The sequence below is a fragment of the Micromys minutus genome, assembly GCF_963924665.1.
Source record: "Micromys minutus genome assembly, chromosome: 24".
In the NCBI taxonomy this organism is placed as follows: domain Eukaryota; kingdom Metazoa; phylum Chordata; class Mammalia; order Rodentia; family Muridae; genus Micromys; species Micromys minutus.
In genome coordinates, this window is record NC_137959.1 from 45784907 (window position 1) to 45806048 (window position 21142).

Genomic DNA, 21142 nt, shown 5'->3' on the forward strand with positions numbered 1-21142 from the left:
AACTGAACTCAGGACCTCTGGAAGAGCAGTCAGTGCTCTTAACCACTGAGCCACCTCTCCAGCCCCGTGTTTGGAGTCTTTATTGGTCACTCTCCAGCTTCTTTTATGAGACAGTATTTCTCACTGAACTTGGAGCTCGTGGACTCCGGCTGGCTGTCCAGTGAGCTCCAGGGATCTGCCCATGTCTCACTTTTCAATATTGAAATCCTATGTGCGCACTGTAGGTCTGCCTTTCTACATGGATTTTACTCCAGTTCCAAACTCAGATCCTTCTGTTGTACAACAAGCCCGTTACTGAGTCATCTCCAGAGATCCTATAATCTGAATTTTCATTAGAAGTCACTAGCAAGAAAAAATTAATGATTTTATATAATTAATAAAATGTTTATAATTTAAATATTTAATGGCCTACATTTGGAGTATTAGAAGAATACTATTCCAATGATGAGAGAGAACAGAAGGCATGCTGGTGGGTTTGTCAACTGGACACAAACAGAGATATATCTGGAAAGGTGGAATCTCAACTGAATATCCTCCATAGTTCCTGCCTCTGCTGTTTGAGTTCCTGTTCTGACTTCCTTCAGTCATCACGGTGATTAGGGCGTGGAAGCCAAACAAACCTTTCCTTCCCTAAGCTGTTCTTTGTCACAGTGTATGACAGAAAGAATATGTGCAAACAATCCATTAATAGCATGTTTTAAATTAAAATAAAGAAGTCTATAAGTTGACATATCTTAACTATATATATTCACAGAATATAAGATGAAGTTTAAACATATACATACAATGTGAAAAAATAAAGGCTAATTAATATATCTATACCATAAGAACTTACATGTCAGAGATGGCTCATTAGATGAACAAGTGTGGCACCAAGATGGACCACCTGAGTTTAATCCCTAGAACCTAGGGTGAAAAGAACTAACTTGAAGTTGTCTTCTGACCCCCTCCTCAACAGTGTTCACGCATGTGCCCACACACAATAGTAATGTAAAAGAATTTAAGTCAGGTGTGGTGCCTCATGCTTTTTTTTTAAAGGTTAATTAATTTATTATATGAGTACATTGTCATTGTCAGACGCACCAGAAGAGGGCATCTGATCCTATTACAGATGGTTGTGAGCCACCATGTGGTTGCTGGGAGTTGAACTCAGGACCTCTGGAAGAACAGTCAGTCAGTGCTCTAACCACTGAACCATCTCTCCAGCCTGTGGCTTATGCTTTTAATCCCAGTATCCACAAGGTAGAAACAATCAGACCAGTGTGACTTTGACACCAGCCTGATCTATAAAGTCAGTAGTCAGTTCCAGGGTAGCTGGGACTAAGTGATAGAGAGACCTAGACACCAACTATTACCAGCTATGCAGGTATAAGCAATACTTTAATTATTTAGACCAAGATTAATTAAAAATACGTAAATTGTATAACCAGCTGCTTCTCATAACTAAGCCATCTTACCTTTTCTAATTCCTGACTATTAATTTCATGTAACCAGCTGAGATGCTCATGGGCTTGCAGAAAATTTGCCAGCTGTCCATGCTGAGAAATGGGCTGAGATAACAGCTTGCCTCGCTTTCCTTTTTCCAGGTACCAACGAAAGAGAAAGTCTGAAAAATTCTACAAAGAATAGACCAAGAACACATCAACAGTTAGCAAGACTGTTTTAAAATATAACATACTCAGTTCCTTTAGGAACCTCCAAACAGAAACCCTCCAACTTTTACCATTTGTTAATGTGTGTGTGTGTGTACCCATGTGTGTGTGCCACATGCGCCATGGTTTACATGGAGGTCAGAGGGCAACTTGTGTGTGTGTGTCCACATGTGCTGTGTTAAGCATGGAGGCCAGGACAACTTGGGAATTGGCTCTTTCCACCATGCAGGTTCTAGGATCTAAGGCAGGTCATCAGATGCTAAGCTATGTTGCAGTTCCCCAAACAGAATTTTTTTAGCAAGTAACCCTGTATTGTAAGAATACAATACAATATAGTTTGGGCTGAAGAGATAGTTCAGCATTTAGATCTCTGACTGCCCTTATAGAGGACCCAGGGCCCACGTGGTGGCTCACAACTATATTTAATCCAGCTCCTGGTGATTTAACACTCTCTTCTGGCTTTTTCTGGGCAAAGCAAAAGAAAACATTGTCCCACATGGTTAGCGTCTACCCCACATGGACAATGCATTCCTACTCCTAAATCCAGCCATCTCTTGACAAACCTAAGAAGCACTGGTCTCACACCAGTGAGCGATGACTCAGCAGTGAGGAGCACAAAGCACCTGGTTTAGTTCTCAGAACCTACACAATGGCTCACAAGCAGCAGTAACTACAGTTTCAGGGATCACACATAAACACGGGCAGGCACAACGCTCACAGACATCAAAGCAAACAACTGAGGAGCAGAGCAAAGCACCAGCACCAGTGCTGATTAACACTGTACTGACACACTCATGAGCACACTGCACACCACCAAAGGTCGGCACTGGAACCGTTACATTAAAACGTGTTTTCAGCCAGGTAGGTGGTGGGTGGTGCACACCTTTATCCCAGCACTCAGCAGGCAGAGTTGGATGGATCTCCAGGGCTACAGAGAAAAACTAAAAGCCACCTGTTTTCAGCTAGGCATGTGGTTTTATTTCCAGTGCTTCAAAGGGAAGGACAGGTGGATCTAGGGAGAGGTCAAGGCTTAGTCTACAAAAGGAGTCCCAGGCCAGACAGGAGACCCTATTAAGAAAACAGGTTCGGTTTTCTTCCTCAGGCCATTAACAGCTACTTATAACCAATGGTTCGGTAGTGGTATTCTGAATGTCATACAAAATTCCTTTAATAGTAGAGGAGAGAGGCTTTTATGAGGTTAACTTATGGGACAAAGTAGCTATATAAGGAACAATCAAATCACCCTGGCAGCACCAAAACCTTGTCTAAAAACAAAAAGCTGGCATCAAAACTGCTGATGGTAGGAGCCTGTCTGAGCTCTCTGGAGGCAAGCTCCCTGCCTGTGAGCATGCTTTACTTCTACAGTGCTCCATCCCTGCAGTTCAGAGGTCAAACCCCCAAGGTGACAGTATGACATTTCCATAGGCCAGTAAATCTCTCAGTGTTTATGTGGTGATCTGATGAGATGTCCCTACAGGTGTGGACCTTTGGTCCCCAGACAGTGGCAGTGTTTGAGGAGGTCTAGGAGATGTGGCTAGTGAAACAAGTATGTCACAGGGATTGCTGTGAAAATCCCAGAGTGGGCTCCTTCCTGCCTTAGGCCATTTTTGTTCCCAATGAAGATACACGCAGCCTTTACATTTCTGAGTACAATTTAGGCAGCACAGCAGCTGGGCAGCTGCCCGCCCCTCGTGCTGTTAGAATCCACTTTTCTACAGATGACTCAGTCACAACTTCCTCAAGTCCATGTTCCATCTGGGCTGCTCTGGACTCTAACAGGCAGCCCTCTGGGCCACGTTCCCTTGGCCCATGGTAGCTTTTCATTTTTAAATATGCCTTAGGCAGCACAACAGCTGGGCAACTTGTGGTCTAAAGCAGGAAGAAACCCTGCGCCAAGACTTTTAAAAGTATTTTTTACAACACAGGATGGCTGGAAAATGTAGACTCGGCCATTTTTAGTTTGCTCTCTCTGTTGGAGGTTCCGTTCCTGTGGCCATGCACTGCTCCACCACAGACCATACGCCTCTGTAACGTAGACGCACTCTTCTCTAAGCTGCCTTGGTTGTGTGGTGCCAGAGCAACAGAGGGTAACTAACAACCTAGTGACGTAAGGACGATGCCTGACAAGACAGCATTACGTGAAATCTGTCATCTTCCTGTGTCATTCTTCATCTCAGAGCCACAGCAGCTTTCTGGAGAGGGAAAGCCTTGGTGTGGTACGCTAGCCCTACCCCGAGTCCCACACACACCAGTGTGCTTACCTGGTCAGCGAACTGGGTCATGTAGCGCTGGAGTCGGGCCTGGTTGTCTGTCTGTTCACACATTTGAACCAGGATATCAAAGTCACAGTACTTCTCTGCCAGAGAGGCTGCCCATGGATACTGGCCTAGTGTGACTTCAGGAGAAAGAGATGATGTAACAAAACTGTGCCCATTACTGACCCACCTAAACTTTCCTAAGAGGCAAATGCAGCCCTGAATCCATTGCTGGCTCCCCAGAGGAAACCCTGTCACTGTCCAGTAGAACAAATGTTCCTGATCTGGCTATGAAAGGAAGTTGCAATCTGCTCAACAGCCCCATCGTGCACCTGTGTCCATCACCAACAACCACCAGGCTCTGTTCTAAAGCCTCTTGTTCACATGAAGGCCTGAGTTCTTTTGTCTGAGCCAGCCTCAAGTGCTGGAAAAATGCCACCCAGCTAAGCATGCTGACCCCATGGCTAAGGGCATCTGCACAGCTTCAACGACTGGTTTCTTTTTTCAATCAGTCGAACCTCCTGTGGGGTTTGTATCAGAATAATTTTACAAAGCTGGATGGCAGGAATAGCAGGAATACAGAGAGCTCTCCATATGTGCCTCGTTTTGCCTTGACCACAGGCAGATTAACTGCACAGATCGCACTGGAGCTCTCCAGCCTCTCCCTGTTGTACACACAGCCCACAGCCATTTCTCACTCCCAGACACTCACGAAGGGGAGAGAGGAGTTCCGATCTTTTCTGCAGGTATTCCACTTCCAGACTGCTGTATCTTTCTTGGTCACTGGATTTCTCCAGAGACTTCAGCTGGGAAACGTAACTGTCCAGGAAGCAGTCAATCAGGGCCACAAGCTGCTCCATCACAATGCTGCGGAGGTTGCTATCAGCCTGAGGGTACACCATCTTCAGGATGATCCCGTGCTGGCGCATGATTGCTGTGCGGATACCGGATGGACCACTTGTGGCTGTGAAATCCAAAGCAACTTCCTAAGAAAGGGCTCCATGATGGTAAGGGAAAAGACCAACCACCTGAAAATCAGGTTTCTTCACTGCTCTAGAAAAACAAAGCAGTGTTCCGGTGATTGCTGCTCATGGCCTGTGAACCCCATCCTTTTCCTCAGTGGAGACTTCCTTAACATAGGCCCGTGTAATCCTGCTTCCTTCTCATTTCCTTTAATGCTATTCCACTTACTCTCTGATATGAACGTGAAGTAGAGCCTAGTCCTCCAAAGCCACCACTTTCTTCTGTGGAGGCCTCGTTGCTAAAGCCTAGCAGGTGTGCCATAAATCCATTCAAATAAAGAAACAACAGGATGGAATCAACAAATACAGCCGAGCCGAGCAGTGGTGGCCCACACATTTAATCCCAGCACTCGAGAGGCAGAGGCAGGAATCTCTGAGATCTAAGCCAGCCTGGTCTTTGGAGTGAGTTCCAGGACAGCCAGGGCTCTACAGAGAAAAAACCCTGTCTTGAAACAAAACAGAACAAAGAAACCAACCCGAGGGGCCCTTTGAGTCTACAGATGCCCGTTAACCTGCCCCTCATCTCTCTCAGGCCTGCCTAAGGGCTGGCACAGCACTAGCACGAGCATGGCAGACTACAGAGTGTGCTCTGCGCAGGACCGTACCTGTCCACGGCACATATTCTGGCTCCTTCCCTAGTGGCTCTTCCGGACTGTACACAGAGCTTTTGTGTAGGCGGTAATGAGTGGCAGCCTGCAGCATGTCCTGGGAAGATGAAAGACACTGTCACACCTGGGAAACAACAATCTGTGAGTACAATTCTGTCCACCTCTTTCTGTGGGATGCTGTGCCGAAGGAAGGCCTACAGCGCAGCCTACAAGTAAGAAAACATCTAGCACGTGTGGGTTTTCAGCTTTCAAAAATTTGTCTCACTCCACAGCTTAACTTCATTTCAGAAAACTAAGTAATAACCAAAGCAGAAAAACAGCACCATAGGGCTGGGGCGATGGCTGAGCTGTTAAGAGCACTGGCTGCAGGGGTCCTGAGTTCAACTCCCAGCAACCACATGGTGGCCCACAGTCATCTGTTAATGGGACCAGGATCCCTCTTCTGGTGTGTCTGAAGATAGTGACAGTGTGCACACGCATACGTGCGCTCACGCACAGACACAAAAGAAATCTTTAAAAAAAATAGCACTATAAAGTCTAATAGGAAAAACGAATGCAACCCCTTAGGTAATAATCTCAGTAATACATTTTCAGCAATTCAAACACAGAAGGTAGACGAAGCGTGCGCGTGTCCCGCTAACAGAAAGGCTGAGGCTGCACCAGTTCAAGGCCAGAGAAATGAATGGACTCTGACAGCTTCGTTAACAGCAATCCTCTGCAATGATGTTAGAGAAAAAAACCTTCAAAGACTACGTTACCAAACACAAAGTCAAAATTATAGAAACCTTTTAGTGTACACAAAGGAAATACTAAAAATAATTTTGTTAGTCCATAAAATATAGGCTGTCCTAGCTTTTTTGAATTTACAAACGGCTATAATCTCACTAGCTCAGGTTAAGAAAACCACTTTCTTGACCCTGTCCTGGACGGTGATTTGCTGGCACTGCTGCCATGCACAGTACCTTGAGGACTGTATTGACATCGACGGCCACGTCCGCCCACTCCTGAGAGACCAATGCGACATCGCCCAGGACTTGTTCCTCATGCTCCAGGAGGCACTCGCAGATAGTGTCCACCTGGGACACCTGAGGGCAGACAGTCACACATCAGGCTTAGGGTAACAGGTCCTACTTGGCAAGCTGCATCTTTCCACCATTCAACAGAAGGTAATACTTTGACGTGGTGATGAACGTAAAACCGAGGAAGTCGGCCACTGTCACTTCAGCTAATAAATGGAACCTAGCGGTGACTTTCAGCTCTTTAAAGGATATGTGCAGCTCTTAGCTTACAGCATTTTATACACAGGACTTTTAGATTTGGGGGGAGTGTGTGTGTGTGAGGGATCTGACACAGGTTCCCAGCAGACTGCAAGGATTAGTTCATAACAAAGCCAACGAAGACTCCATGCTCTTCCTAGTCTCCAGTGTGCAAACACAGCTGCTGTGCTGGGCCACTCAGCCCGTCTCGGGGTGCTCAGGGCTACTTCTATGAAGCCTTGCGTGGACCTGGCCTCTCCCCAAGGTGAGTCAATGACAAAATGGGGTGCTCCTCCAACCAAGCCTCCTGCCCTTTTACTGTCTACAAGGGCTGCCAAATCAAACATAACCCTCTATGCTGGTGTAAGCAGACAGGATAAAGTACCGCTCCAGAAAGGGGGTGATGGGAAGGGATGGTCACTGGGCTGTCGTCAGCTGCACAGAAGTTTGGTCTGGGGCCAGTGAGATGACTTAGCAGGTAAAGCTGCCTGCTGCCATGCTGTTTGACACTTTTGACTCCTGAGAACCACATGCTAGAAGGAGAGAACTCCTCAAAGTTGTTCTCTGTCCATATGTGGCACACAAACTCACACATGTATAAACATACACATAAATGTGTGAAAGAGTTGTTTGTTGTTTCTTTTTCTTTTAAAGAATCTGGTCTTTGACAGAATCAAACTGCCAACAGGCTGGAGAGCAGCTGCTCCTACCTGCTACCCGCAGTGCCTCAACTCTTCACCCTGGAGCAAGCTAGAGCCTGAGCCTACTGAAGGACAGCTTCCTGTGCTGGTCATGAGGGAGCCCCTTCTCAGTCAGCTGCGCCCCCTCCTGAAGGGCAAGCAGTGAAGAGGACAAGTGACAGTATCCATAGCGCAGAGGCCCGTGCGAGCCGACATGTCAGTGAGATCTGTTAACAGTGCCCCAGGGACGTCCACACACGGCACAATGCAGCCAAGACACAGGAGGACTAGGGTGTATCTGACCTCTCGAAAGAAGACATCGGCGGGAGTCAGGCTGGGAGGGACCTCACACTCCCTCTTGTTCAGGGCGAGCAGGATAGCTGCGTTCACCAGGTCTGGCAGCCGAGAGTGGTGGTTCTTGAGTGTGATGGCGGCCGACAGCTTTTCTGCATGTTCACAGAGCAGCAGTCGGGTGGTCATGGGTGTCCCTCTGACTGGGTAAGAGCCCAGACGTCTAAACAAGCCGACCTTACAAAAACAAACAAAACAAGCACTCGTTCTCAGAAAGCACTCATAGAAAATGTGGCCACATTCTCCTAGGAGCTTCCCCACTATAGGCCACCTCTGGGTGACACTGTTTCCAATGTGTATAAGGTAGAATCATACAGCGCTCCACGCAGGGAAACTTGAGGATTCTTGTCAAAGTCACCTCGCTGTTTCTGAGAATGGCTGTCACATGACTGAAATCACTAGTTAGATAGCATAAGAATCAGAAGGTTTTTCTGATGTATGCCTGGATTACTGTCCTGGATTACAGGCCTTTGGGAAATGGACTCTTGGAACAACCATCTTATGGGACAATTTCCAGAACCAAGGTGAGGGGCAGGCAGCCGTCTCCTACACGGGCGCCCTGTTTCTGATGGGTTGCCAGGATCTCAATGATTTATCAAATACTGCAGTGATGGGAACTAGAAAGCAGTCAAGACTCATGCAGCAATGATGAACTGCTTCCCATACTCAGTATCATTTCTTCACTAACAAGTAACCTCATTTCTCCTCTGCTCACTTCTGCCTCTGCTTCTGTACACCCTGGCAAGCCACTTTAGAAACAGACAGACAAAAGGGTGTGTGGGAGTGTGGCAACATGGCTCAGCCAGCAAACGTCAGATCAGTTCAACGTTGGCTCTGGTTACATATTCCAGGCTGCATGAGACCCTAACCCCCAAAACAAACAAAATAACCCCTTACAAAAAAACTGTAAGCCCTGCAAAACACAGGTCTCATGCCACTCATGAAGCTGAGCCTTGTTCTGCCTGAAAGCTCCCTGACTTCTCACGTGACAGATGACCTTAACACTGGGGATTGTCACTGCGGCCATGCCTGTTCATTCTACTTGCCTGTTCCATGTTTTCTTTTTTTGAGACAGGAACTCACTGTGTAGACCAGGCTGGCTTTGAACTCAGATATCTGCCTGCCTTTGTTCCATAAGCAGGGAGATTAAAAGCGTCTCCTACCATGACTGGCTGATGGTTCTTAAAGTAAAAGTTACCATTACATGATTTGAACTCATTTTCCTGTTGTCTCAAAGGTAATTTAAAAGCACAGTTCCTCTGTGAAAGCAGTCAGCAGGGAGTGCTCAGGGGGCAGAGTAGGGCTGCCGCTGTGCACTAACATCATTCCAGCACACAGCACACCAGGGACCACAGCCACAGCATTACCACCCCAGTCAGAATGGGAGTGGCCTCAAATACAGAAGTACAGCCTCAAGCACTGGGCTGTCTGTGTCCTGGCTGTGATGGCAAATGCTTCCGCTCAGAGGCAAAACTATGGAGATGAGCCGGGCAGGACAGCTCACTCCTTTAACACTACCACTTGGGAGGCAGAGGAAGGTGGGTCTCTAGGCCAGCCTGATCAATATAGTGAATTTCAGGACAGCTAGATTTACATGAAGAGACCTTGTTTTTAAAAACAAAACAACCACCCTCCCTTACAAGCCACAGAGAAGAGAATGCAAACGCAAAAGACACCAGCGTCTGCACACACAACTAGAGCTGGGGGCAGCTAAGACTCCATTAAGTCCTCCAAGTCACTGTGTGCCCACAGCCTGACTGCCTGTCACAAGCTGTCAGCACACAGGTTCTCAGTATGACTTTTACTTTCTTGATCCCTTCCACCTGGTCATGGTCAAGGTCCTGACAATATAGAACCAGTGTACAAAAATCCATGGTTTTATATAAAAGCATTAGAGACGTTTGCATGAGATTCTGATTTTACAAATCGCTGGTCTTGGGCTGGTGAGATAGCTCAGTGGGTAAAGGCACCATCTGATCACCAAAAAGAAAGGGCCCTGCAACTATTACTTCTGTACCAGTACATAAGCCAGGTTCATCCAAGGAAATCCCCAGAAAGGGCTAGTGAGTCCACCCCTAACCCAGTGCTGAGGCTTACCTGGTGAAGGAAGTCCACCAAGAGGCAGTGAGCTTTCATCTTGTCCTCCAGCTGGTGCAAAATGATCAGTGAGGTGTTGCTGAGCCCAGGGGCCTCTGTCAGAACACAGTAACAAAGCACAGACAAAGCCATTTTCAGAACAGGAGTGGACAAGAAGGAACAAGCTGGGAGGATCTGAAAGGAGCAGAGCACTGGTTCTTAACAGAAGTCACATCCACCCCTCACAGAGCTGCAGAGCTGGAGAGAAGTCGGTGGTGGCTCACATGAGTAATCTGACCTCCTGGTAAAGCAGAAGCAAGAGACTACAAGGCTAGTCCAGGCTATAGTGACTTCTAGGACACCCTAGACTACAAAGTGAGACCCTGTGTCAAAAGAGGTTTTAAATTCAGAGAAAAACCTAGTAGTATTGACACTGTATTTATTAAAAACAAAAAGCGTGCCCTGAGTTAGCCACTGTAAGGCTTGGCTCCAAGAAAGCAGCAAGGAACTCCCTAAATCTCTGAAGCAGATCTTTGTGTGGAGAGATTTGCATCTGAGACACTTTCTGGTAACTGGGAATGCAGAGCAGCCTAAGTGGGTAGTCACCTGGGATAACAGGGGAGGGAGGTGGTGGGTAGTCACCTGGGATAGCAGGGGAGGGGAGGTGGTGGGTAGTCACCTGGGATAACAGGGGAGGGGAGGTGGTGGGTAGTCACCTGGGATAGCAGGGGAGGGGAGGTGGTGGGTAGTCACCTGGGATAGCAGGGGAGGGGGGGTGGGTAGTCACCTGGGACAGCAGGGGAGGGGAGGTGGTGGGTAGTCACCTGGGATAGCAGGGGAGGGGGGGTGGGTAGTCACCTGGGATAGCAGGGGAGGGGAGGTGGTGGGTAGTCACCTGGGATAGCAGGGGAGGGGAGGTGGTGGGTAGTCACCTGGGATAGCAGGGGAGGGGAGGTGGTGGGTAGTCACCTGGGATAGCAGGGGAGGGGAGGTGGTGGGTAGTCACCTGGAATAGCAGGGGAGGGGAGGTGGTGGGTAGTCACCTGGGATAGCAGGGGAGGGGAGGTGGTGGGTAGTCACCTGGGATAGCAGGGGAGGGGAGGTGGTGGGTAGTCACCTGGGATAGCAGGGGAGGGGAGGTGGTGGGTAGTCACCTGGGATAGCAGGGGAGGGGAGGTGGTGGGTATTCACCTGGGATAGCAGGGGAGGGGAGGTGGTGGGTAGTCACCTGGGATAGCAGGGGAGAGGAGGTGGTGGGTAGTCACCTGGGATAGCAGGGGAGGGGAGGTGGTGGGTAGTCACCTGGGACAGGCAGGGAGGGGAGGTGGTTGTAGTCACCTGGGATAGCAGGGGAGGGGAGGTGGTGGGTAGTCACCTGGGATAGCAGGGGAGGGGAGGTGGTGGGTAGTCACCTAGGACAGGCAGGGAGGGGAGGTGGTGGGTAGTCACCTGGGATAGCAGGGGAGGGGAGGTGGTGGGTAGTCACCTGGGATAGCAGGGGAGGGGAGGTGGTGGGTAGTCACCTGGGATAGCAGGGGAGGGGAGGTGGTGGGTAGTCACCTGGGATAGCAGGGGAGGGGAGGTAGTGGGTAGTCACCTGGGATAGCAGGGGAGGGGAGGTGGTGGGTAGTCACCTGGGATAGCAGGGGAGGGGAGGTGGTGGGTAGTCACCTGGGACAGCAGGGGAGGGGAGGTGGTGGGTAGTCACCTGGGATAGCAGGGGAGGGGGGGTGGGTAGTCACCTGGGACAGCAGGGGAGGGGAGGTGGTGGGTAGTCACCTGGGATAGCAGGGGAGGGGAGGTGGGTAGTCACCTGGGATAGCAGGGGAGGGGAGGTGGTGGGTAGTCACCTGGGATAGCAGGGGAGGGGAGGTGGTGGGTAGTCACCTGGGACAGCAGGGGAGGGGAGGTGGTGGGTAGTCACTTGGGATAGCAGGGGAGGGGGGTGGGTAGTCACCTGGGACAGCAGGGGAGGGGAGGTGGTGGGTAGTCACCTGGGATAGCAGGGGAGGGGAGGTGGTGGGTAGTCACCTGGGATAGCAGGGGAGGGGAGGTGGTGGGTAGTCACCTGGGATAGCAGGGGAGGGGGGTGGGTAGTCACCTGGGACAGCAGGGGAGGGGAGGTGGTGGGTAGTCACCTGGGATAGCAGGGGAGGGGAGGTGGTGGGTAGTCACCTGGGATAGCAGGGGAGGGGAGGTGTTCTCTTCTGAATAACAAGAATTTCTCCAACACCTGGGAGATCCTACTAGTCAATGCTTGAAGTGTGCTGAAATGATTTACTTTTGAGCAAGTGAGTACCAAATGCTTACCCACACTGCTGTGATGACTACTCTTGGCTGTCAACTTTTGAGTACATGTGAACTAACTAAAAACTCAAGCCACTGGCCATACCTATGAAGGATTTTTATTTAACTGAATCATCTTAAATCTGGGCCATGCCCTGTCATGGTAGCCAAGTAAAGACAGGGGAGAAGCTTTGCTCTCTGCCTGCTCTTACTCTCGCTGGTGAGTCCACTCCTTCATGGGCACGAGAGCCCATGAAGAATCTCTGGGATTCTGATGTACACTGAAGACCAGCAGAGCTGAAACATTCAGCCTGGAGTCCGTAGACAGCCATGAGGACCAGCTGGAGCACTCTATGTAAGAAAATCTAATACATTCCATATATTACTCATTCTACCATTTCTGTTCCTCTGAGAACCCTGACTAACACAGCCACCAAGCTGTTTTAGATTAAAATGCTAAGAATCATGACTGGCTCTATTCTGACCTAGAAGTCCATGTGTCTGGAGCCCCTGTCAGAATGGGCCAGGGGAAGGCTGCCTTCAATTGCTTGAGACACTAAAGGTGGTCCCTGAATTCGGAAGCCAACACTGCTCTCCGCTCTGTGCTGCTTTCATCCCTCCATCATGATGAATCCAGATGACTTACCCTGGGGGACAGACTCTGCCCAGCGTGGGTCTGAGGCCGGGTAGTCATCTATCAGGTCCACGCTGATCTGAGTCACAGCCTTGTCTAGCTCAGAGTCCGACTCCAAGTCAGTGTGTGAGGAAAACAACTCATCAGCCATCATCTGAGCGCGGCCCAAGTCTTTCCTGCAGTGTGTGGAACACAAAGCCTTTTGAAGGCAACACTCCCAGGTCACCGCAGACACTGAGGAGAAATCACACTTGCGTGTTTCAGGCTAAAGGACTGCTAACGCTTCAGGATAACGTTTCTGTGCAGCTGTACACTCATCAATACATGCAGTCCTGTCAGGCAATGACTGGATTTAGAAAGTCACAATGGTATCGGTCAGACCACTAAACACGCAATGGCATATTTGCAGGTAAGCACTCGGCCACGGAAGGCCACACAGAACTGTGATGGTCTACGTGTTAACTAACTCGACAGGCTCTAGAATCACCTTCAGGACAAATCTCTGGAGTTTTCTAGGTTGTGGTGGGAAGAATCAGCCAACGGCTACACTGAATAAAAAAGTGAAGTAGAGCGGAACAAGCCCATTCTCTGCTCTGCTACCTGACTGCAGATGCAATGCACTCACCATCCCCTGCGGTGACCATCCCCTGCGGTGACCATCCCCCATGGCCATTCCATTTGACCTTTCCCTATGAGGGATGATCACTGTCAGCTCTAAGCTATAACAAAAGTTCTTCCATTTTTAAACTGTCAGGTATTTGGTCAGAACTATGAGGAAAGTAAGTAACATATCAGGCAAGCAAAAGGAAGGACAGTAAACCCTTCAGAGGGAAGGAGCGCTGTCTAGAGGAATAGAGCAAGGGGAATGAAGTGGGTATCAGCCATCCACAGAGCATGCTCTGTTATCATCAAGGAAGCTGCATCAAATGTGAAAAACAGGCTTACAGCTGGATCTCATGGAGGCATTTCCTCAAGGGAGGCTCCTTTCTCTCTGATGAATCTAACTTGTGTCAAGTTGACACAAAACCATCCAGAACACCTAGAAGAGTTTGAGGAACAACTTCCAGAGCAACAGCCTGAAGAACAATGAGCCCCTAAAAAGAGGGAGGATGATCTTAAGTCCTAGGCTAGCCTAGGCTACACAGGAGCTGTCTCAAAAGAAACAAACTCTGGGAAGAGGCAAACAGGAAAGCACTGACAAGCTCAGCAGTAGCCATGGCTATGAGAGGCCTGAAAGCATCTCCAGAACCTGCAGGGCACGGCACGTGCAGCCCTGCAAGGTGAGCCCCATAAGCCACAGAGTTTATGGTAATTTGTTTTGGTAGCCATAAGAAACCAATATAAAAGCTACAGCTGCTGGCTGCATTATCATGTACAGTCTACAAGACCATCATTAGAAACCTGTGCAAGATAAAATAACCCAAATCCCTCTAGTAAGACTGAACCATGCAATACAAGACCATAAATAAATACTACACAGTTTAGTGGTGCCCCCATGTGGACAGGACAGGGAGTCCAGCAGACCATAAACAAGGCAATATTAGCTGACAGTATTAGCTGATGGTGAGCTTGCACCATCCTGCACTGAGTCAGTAGAATGTGGCAATAGAAGCAGTAAATGCTGAAGGTCATCCTTCCAAATCAAGATGTGCAAGGCAAGCTACTGCCGCTTCATTCCTCTCCTCATCCTCACAAAGGACCAAACTCAAAACCAGTAGCCATCCTGTTCACAGCCTTACAGCTCTGGCAAGAGAGACGTGGGAGGCAAGGCATGGCCGTGATTTTCCCAAGTCTGTTTCAACATAAACCAACCCTTCCTGAAGGAAAGCATGTAACAGGAAGAAAAGGTGCTGACAATGAACTGGGAAGTGAACCCATGCCCATGACACTTCAGTTCCAAGGCTACTGTGCCCCAAGCATATCCAGTACATCAGGAATCCTGCACTCCACAAACAAGCCCAGTCAGCCCTTGACATAGTGGGGTGGTTAAGTTCCAGGGCTCTTTGCTAAAAGATGAAGACACATAGTCAGGGCAAAAAGGGCTGAAATGATCTCCAGGTGTCGACAACTGGGGCTGGAGCCCCAGGCTTCCTACTGGCTGTAGGGATCTACTTGAACAAGACCTAACTAATAATTACAGATGCTTCCCTAAACTGTCAACAAAATACTTTGTATTTACATTTTCTGAATAGAGGAAAACGAGAACCAAATAATATGAAGCTAAAAAAATAGTTTTGAAAGTTTTATCTGGTATGTTTGACTCCCAGGACTGTTTGACAATGTTTGGAGATAATGTAATTATAACAAACAGGAGAAAGGACCAGTGTGGCACTGGCTTCTAGAGAGAGAGGCCAGGGGTACTGCTCAACAGACGCCCCAACTGGTTACCTGTCTCAAATGTCAAGGCAGTGACCACACACTACAGGAAGCAAAGAGCTGCCAGCCAAGACCCTAGAAATGAGAGAAGGTCAGACGAAACGGGCACCTCGGAATCTAGGCACAATGAGAGCACAGCTGGGACTTGCCCAACTGCCATCTGACCTGGTCGCCAACAGCCAAACTGCAGAATCTGAGCAAGGCTGAAGAACCACTAGGTTCTGTGGTAACTAAACCTCAGCTAAAGGGGATACTTCTATAACACCCATATAATTCAATCTGCAATTCACTAGCTTTGATACTTTATAAGGGAGACCTTGTCCACTGTCTTCAGGACTGCCAATTTTAATGGCCAATGTTTCCCATGAAGGCTGTTAGATCCTATGCTCCCAACCTACATGGGGCCTCTAGCGGCTGTCAGGTTCAGATAATCATGTAGAATCCCAGCACCCAGAAAGACTTCCTCAAAATGACACTCCCACCACCAGCTCTCAGTACCCACCAGTGCACAGCAAGCATCAGTAAACTGAGTCCCACACAAACGGTAAGCTACCTTCTTATACACTATGTGAAGTTTATCCTTGTGGTATTCCAATGCTGATCTTTCTGTCCTCATATCTAGTTTCAATCTGGACAGGGCACAGAATCTCCTGTCTCAGGTTTGTGTGAACAATTCTAACCATTTATTCTCTGCCTTGTCAATAAATGCTGGTCACCCAATGGCTGGGCAGAAGAGAGAACAGGGCGGGACATCCAGATAGAGAGAGGCGAGACATTCAGATAAATGAGGAGAATAGAGTCTGGAGCCATGAGGAAGGGGGTCTGGAGAAAGATCACGGAAACACGCCTGAAGCCCAAGGTGCCAGATGAACAACAATATCCAAGTACCACAGGATGGGGCTGAGAGGAGCAAGATTAGGGAGGAGGTTAGTGTAGATCATTTAACCGCTCAGCTATTGAGGTGCAGTTTTAAATATTAGTTTCTGTGTAGTTATTGGGAAATTCACTGCTAATATTAAGAATAATTCACTATGACAGTGATTTAAAATGTGCTACGGCAGCTGAGCAGTGTCCACGGCTACAAATCCAGTACCAGAGGGGAAAGACAGGAGGGCCAGCCTGGGCTACACAGCAAGACCATAAAAACAACAGGGAGGTGTGTGTGGATGTGAGTGCTGGGGTGCTTGGGCGTGGCACTTGCTCTTGCAGAGGACCTGGATTTTGTTCCTGTCACCCTTATTAGGTGCTTCACTATTGCCTGTAACTACAGCTCCAGGAGATCTGATGCACTTTTCTGGATTCTATGAAAACACAGACAGACAGACAGACAGACAGACAGACACACACACACACACAGAAAGACAGAGACAGAGAAAGATCTTTAATTTAAAAAATAAAAAGCACTCTACCTGCAGTACTGTAGAAATGCAGTTTTAAGCAGTTTTGTCTTGTCTTCATGGGCAACAGTTTCATTTTTTGTGGTGGTCTCAAAAACCATACTCTGAAAAAAAAAAAGCTATTGTTTAGAGGTGAAGGCACAGGATCATTTGTACTTGATCCTGTGATAGATCTCACACCCTGAGCTGATTGCCGATGACCAATCAAAGCCCTGCAGAAAAGGCAGGTAACTCGGGTTTTATACCACTGGTCAGAACTGTCCCAACTGTCCCTATGCCCTATGCTTGTCACAATAGGCATTAGCACACAGGAATGACACGGCTGAGCAGTCCTAAGGAGACTAAGCAGGAACAGAATAGTGCAAAGGAATTCAGGAACACTGAGCAGTACTACTACAGAGCCACATGATCACCAACAAGGGTTAAGTACACACCGCATATAAACTGCCAAATTATCTCAATGTTTTTATTTAAAATGTTTCTTTTTATTACACACGTGTGCTGTACTGGATGCCCTCAAAGGCCAGAAGAGAGAACAGGATCTCTTGAAACTAGTGTTACAAATAGTTATGAGCCACTATGTGGGTGCTAGGATTAAACCCAGGTCCTCTACATGAGTGGCAAATGCTCTAATTTCTTAGCCATTTCTCCAGCATTCTCCTCCCTCTTTTTTGAGACAGGGTCTCACTATGCAGCATTGGCTGACCTGGAACTCTATGTAAAGCAGGCTGGCACCCGCCTCTGCCTCCCAACTGCTGGTATTAAAGACTGTACCACCATGGCTGGCTTCATTCACTTCAACCTTTAATTATGAAAACCGTCTACACAAAGTTTAGACATAGCAGCACATGTCTGTTATTCCAACAATGAGGAGAACAAGGCAAGAAGACTGAGTTCCACACCAGTCTGAGCTACACACGCAACAAGATTCTGCCTCACACACTCACTCCACACACACACACACACACACACACACACACAAAGGGCTACACACAAAGACTTATAAACGTTAGACAAGCCAGTGTCTTATGAATTTGTCATGTACTTCAGTAGAAGAGACTTATGTTTTAGGCAAATATAGAAATATTCTTTGTAAACATTTCTTTGTATTTTATTTTGCAAGATAAGGCAATGTTTTTTTTTTTATTAAAGTCAGATTCACACATACTACGAATGACAGGAATGAGTTGCTATGGAGTTACTGAAAGTTTCCCACTGGCTCCTGTGGTCACTGAATTAGTAAACAAGAGTGGACAGTTCTTTAAATTTAATCAATTAATTTGTTTATGTTAGCAACGTTGGAGTTTGTTGAATAAAAGTTGATTATTTAGTATCAAAATAATATTTCTTGTCCAAAAAATTTTGTTTCTATATTTCATATAGTCTTTATATGAAAAAAATCTGTAAGCATTATTTTTAGTCTTTGTGGCTGGAATATTTTTTATTGTTTAAAAACCCCAAACTTACAGATAAAGTTATCTCAGGTTTCAAGATAACAAAGTTGATTTCTTTATTTTTAATCTCACTAAGCCTCTCAGAATCCATCCTCTAGGGTCTCTGAGAGGGCTCAGTGAATACAAATACTTGCTGTGCAAGTTTGGCTACCTGAGTTTGATCCCCAGAACCCATGTAAGGTGACATGCAGGTCTGCCTGGCATAGGTGGAGACAGGTCCTTAGTGTCTGGACAGTGAAGAAAGCAGCAGGATAAGCCTGGCTGCCATCCTTAGGTAACGCAGGAAAACTACCCAACAAGCACCTCCAGAGCTGCTGGACGGTTTCTGTGACGTCACCTCAGACAGTGCTCCACGCTCCCTACTGCCAAAGCTCCAGCATCCCACAGCTGCACTCTGTGCAACGTCATGAGCGCATCCCTGGGCTCGGGACCCACACCAGTGATCAACCTGCACCCTGCTTCTAGGAGAGGTAAAGGAGAGCAGAGGCAGGAGTTGTCCCAAGTCCTTGCTTTAAAGCTGGTGACCTAGAGACAGCAACATATACACTTGACTCAAAGATACAGAGGAAGGAGCAGGAGTGGCTGAGACCTACAGGCAGCTCTTCTGGGAAGACCTAGAGGTGAGGGACAAGAGAACCAGGAACCAACTCCCCAGCCCTTTTAGACGACCCGCCTCTTCTGGTGTGAATGTGCTGATAAAGTAAATATTAAGGATCCTTACCTCACTGCCCCGGCCACCAACTGAAGAGGTCAAAGACTCTTCCAAGTCTTCTGCTAACAGGGATACATTTTCCCTTGGAGTGACAGACACCAGACCACTGTTCCTAGAGAAAAGGATAGGAACACCACCACACGAGCCAGCACCCAAAATGCCATCTCCTAAGAAAAAATGTACACCAAGATTACACAGAATAACTCCTTAGATCCTCTACACTGTCCCAATGGCCTGTGACCTTTCATGTTTATGACACTTAAATGCTACAGAACAAATAAATTCAGTATAATTTATTTTTATGTTCTTTATGGAGACAGTCTGACTGTGCTGCTCAGACTCTTATGCCATCCCCCTGCCTCAGACCCCAGTTTATGCTATGTTTTGGTCCTAGCTTTTAAATTCCAAAAGACTATAATGATCCTGTTCTATTCCATGGTGCAGACTGTCTTGTCACTTTACAGACAAGAGAACTGGGCAGGAGTGGTGTCAGCAATGAAAGCACTTGCTGCTTCTCTACAAGACTGGAGTTCAGTTCTCAGTGACCTCACTGACAGCCTTACAACATCCTGTAACTCCAGCTCCTGGGACTATATCCTCTTCTGGCCTCCACTGGTATCACTGTTCCCAAACAGAAAAAAAAAATCTTAAAAAACCAAACCAACCAACCAACCAACCAAACCAAAACATATCCCTGCAAGGGAACAGCAAGCAGTTCTCCCTCCTCAGTTCTTCCAAATTCTTTATTCTGCAAACTTGGAATGGCAGCATCTCTGCTCTGTGGTGCCCTCTTGCTTCCTGCCTAATAATCTGTTTCTGTTGGGCCAATCAAGGTAGTTGGCAGGCTGCTCTGTGCCTTAGGAACAGCCCATAATACTAAACCACCATGCAGCTCTATCTGTGGTCCAGCCCACACTGCCCTCTGTAGTCTTGGGAGGCTGTACAGTATCTATATGCTTGCTCTGCACTTTAGGCCAGCACCCAGGAGTCTCCCTGCAGGGCTGGACAAATTAGTATGACGAGCTCAGAGCAGTCTCTCTCACTGACCACGATGGGCACTCACTTCTCCCAGTGTTTGTTAGTTCTCACCTCTTTGGTCTCTCTTGAGGCAAAAAACCCCAAAACAAAAACAAAAACACAACTTTTAAACTAATTTTGCCTGTAAAGATAACAGTTGGGAATTCTACCCAGCTTGGGTGTTCAGCATGGCTGTGAACTCAGCTGCTGCAAACGGTATTAACGTTTCTAACTGGCAGGTAGCAAACCAGAAGCAAAATGTATAATAAAAGAAGAGAAACTACCAAGAATGGCTAATGAGTTGGCCAAGTGCTTGAATTTAAGAATTATTTATTGGAGAGATGACTCAGTGGTTAGAGCACTGACTGCTCTCCCAGAGGTTCTGAGTTCAAATCCCAGCAACCACATGGTGGCTCACAGCCATCTGTAATGGGATCTGATGCCTTCTTCTGGTGTGTCTGAAGACAGCTACAGTGTGTGTGTATATATATATATATATATATATATATATAAAATCTTTATTTAAAAAATTAAAAAAATTATTCATTGAAAATTATATAATATTAGTGAACAGACACATGTAAAAATAGAATGAGAGTCAAAAAGACACCATATGAATGTGATTAACTGAGTTTTGACGAAGGCAACATATAATTCAATGAAGATAGAACCATTTTGTCCTCTAAAGTACCTTGTGTTTCAAAGACAATTTTCTCCTGGGGAAGGGAGAACTTCCCGGTCCCCGTGGAGCACACAAAGACAGCGTTCTCCATGGAAAGACAGGTCATCTGGCTTGAAAAGTTTGGCACCATCAATCGACATGTAACCAGGTCTTCAGACTGAAAGGTAAATTTAGGATTATAGCTACCAAGAATGAAGACAAAAATATTTGTGTGGTTTTCACAACCATGTTTATATAACACCATTCTACAGAAATGTTAAAATTCTCATTCCCTGATTATCCTTGTGAACGTTACATACTATACATGATTCACAAACAGGAAAGGGGAGGTTTATAAAACGGCTACTGCCTGGATGTTGGTGCTCCTCTGCACTTCAGATGCTGGACTGCTAACCATGAGTCTGAGGAGGGCCCTGCTCACCTTTAGTGAGCGCACCAACAGGAAGGTGCTGTCCATGAGAACGAGGAGCACAGCTGCTGGAACCTTATTTTGTCCTCTAACCTTCAGCTTATGAACTACCAGCCACTGGTGTTTTACTACAAGGGCAAACAGACTAAGAAACTTGTCGTATAAAAATTATTCGTTGAGCTGCAATTAGTAAAATTTTAAAAGTCTTCTATGAAATGAAGGTAAGCCAAGTGTGGTAGCAGGATCAGCAGCACTCAACAGGCAGAGACAAGAAG

The 21142-nt window shown here is 47.2% G+C and overlaps 1 protein-coding gene across 1 annotated transcript in view; it reads right to left on the minus strand.

Annotated features, from left to right (window-relative positions):
* Positions 1–21142, minus strand: part of NUP133 (nucleoporin 133) — a 49721-nt gene that overhangs the window by 11914 nt on the left and 16665 nt on the right. Inside the window, exons 10-20 of the mRNA XM_080936701.1 lie at positions 20468–20615; positions 18769–18926; positions 16606–16697; positions 12833–12996; positions 9922–10016; positions 7777–8001; positions 6500–6622; positions 5535–5634; positions 4620–4871; positions 3914–4047; positions 1458–1616 (exon numbers count right to left, since the gene is read on the minus strand). Coding sequence (XP_080792827.1) covers positions 1458–1616; positions 3914–4047; positions 4620–4871; positions 5535–5634; positions 6500–6622; positions 7777–8001; positions 9922–10016; positions 12833–12996; positions 16606–16697; positions 18769–18926; positions 20468–20615 — 1650 coding nt within the window. The remainder of the gene's footprint in view (positions 1–1457; positions 1617–3913; positions 4048–4619; positions 4872–5534; positions 5635–6499; positions 6623–7776; positions 8002–9921; positions 10017–12832; positions 12997–16605; positions 16698–18768; positions 18927–20467; positions 20616–21142) is intronic.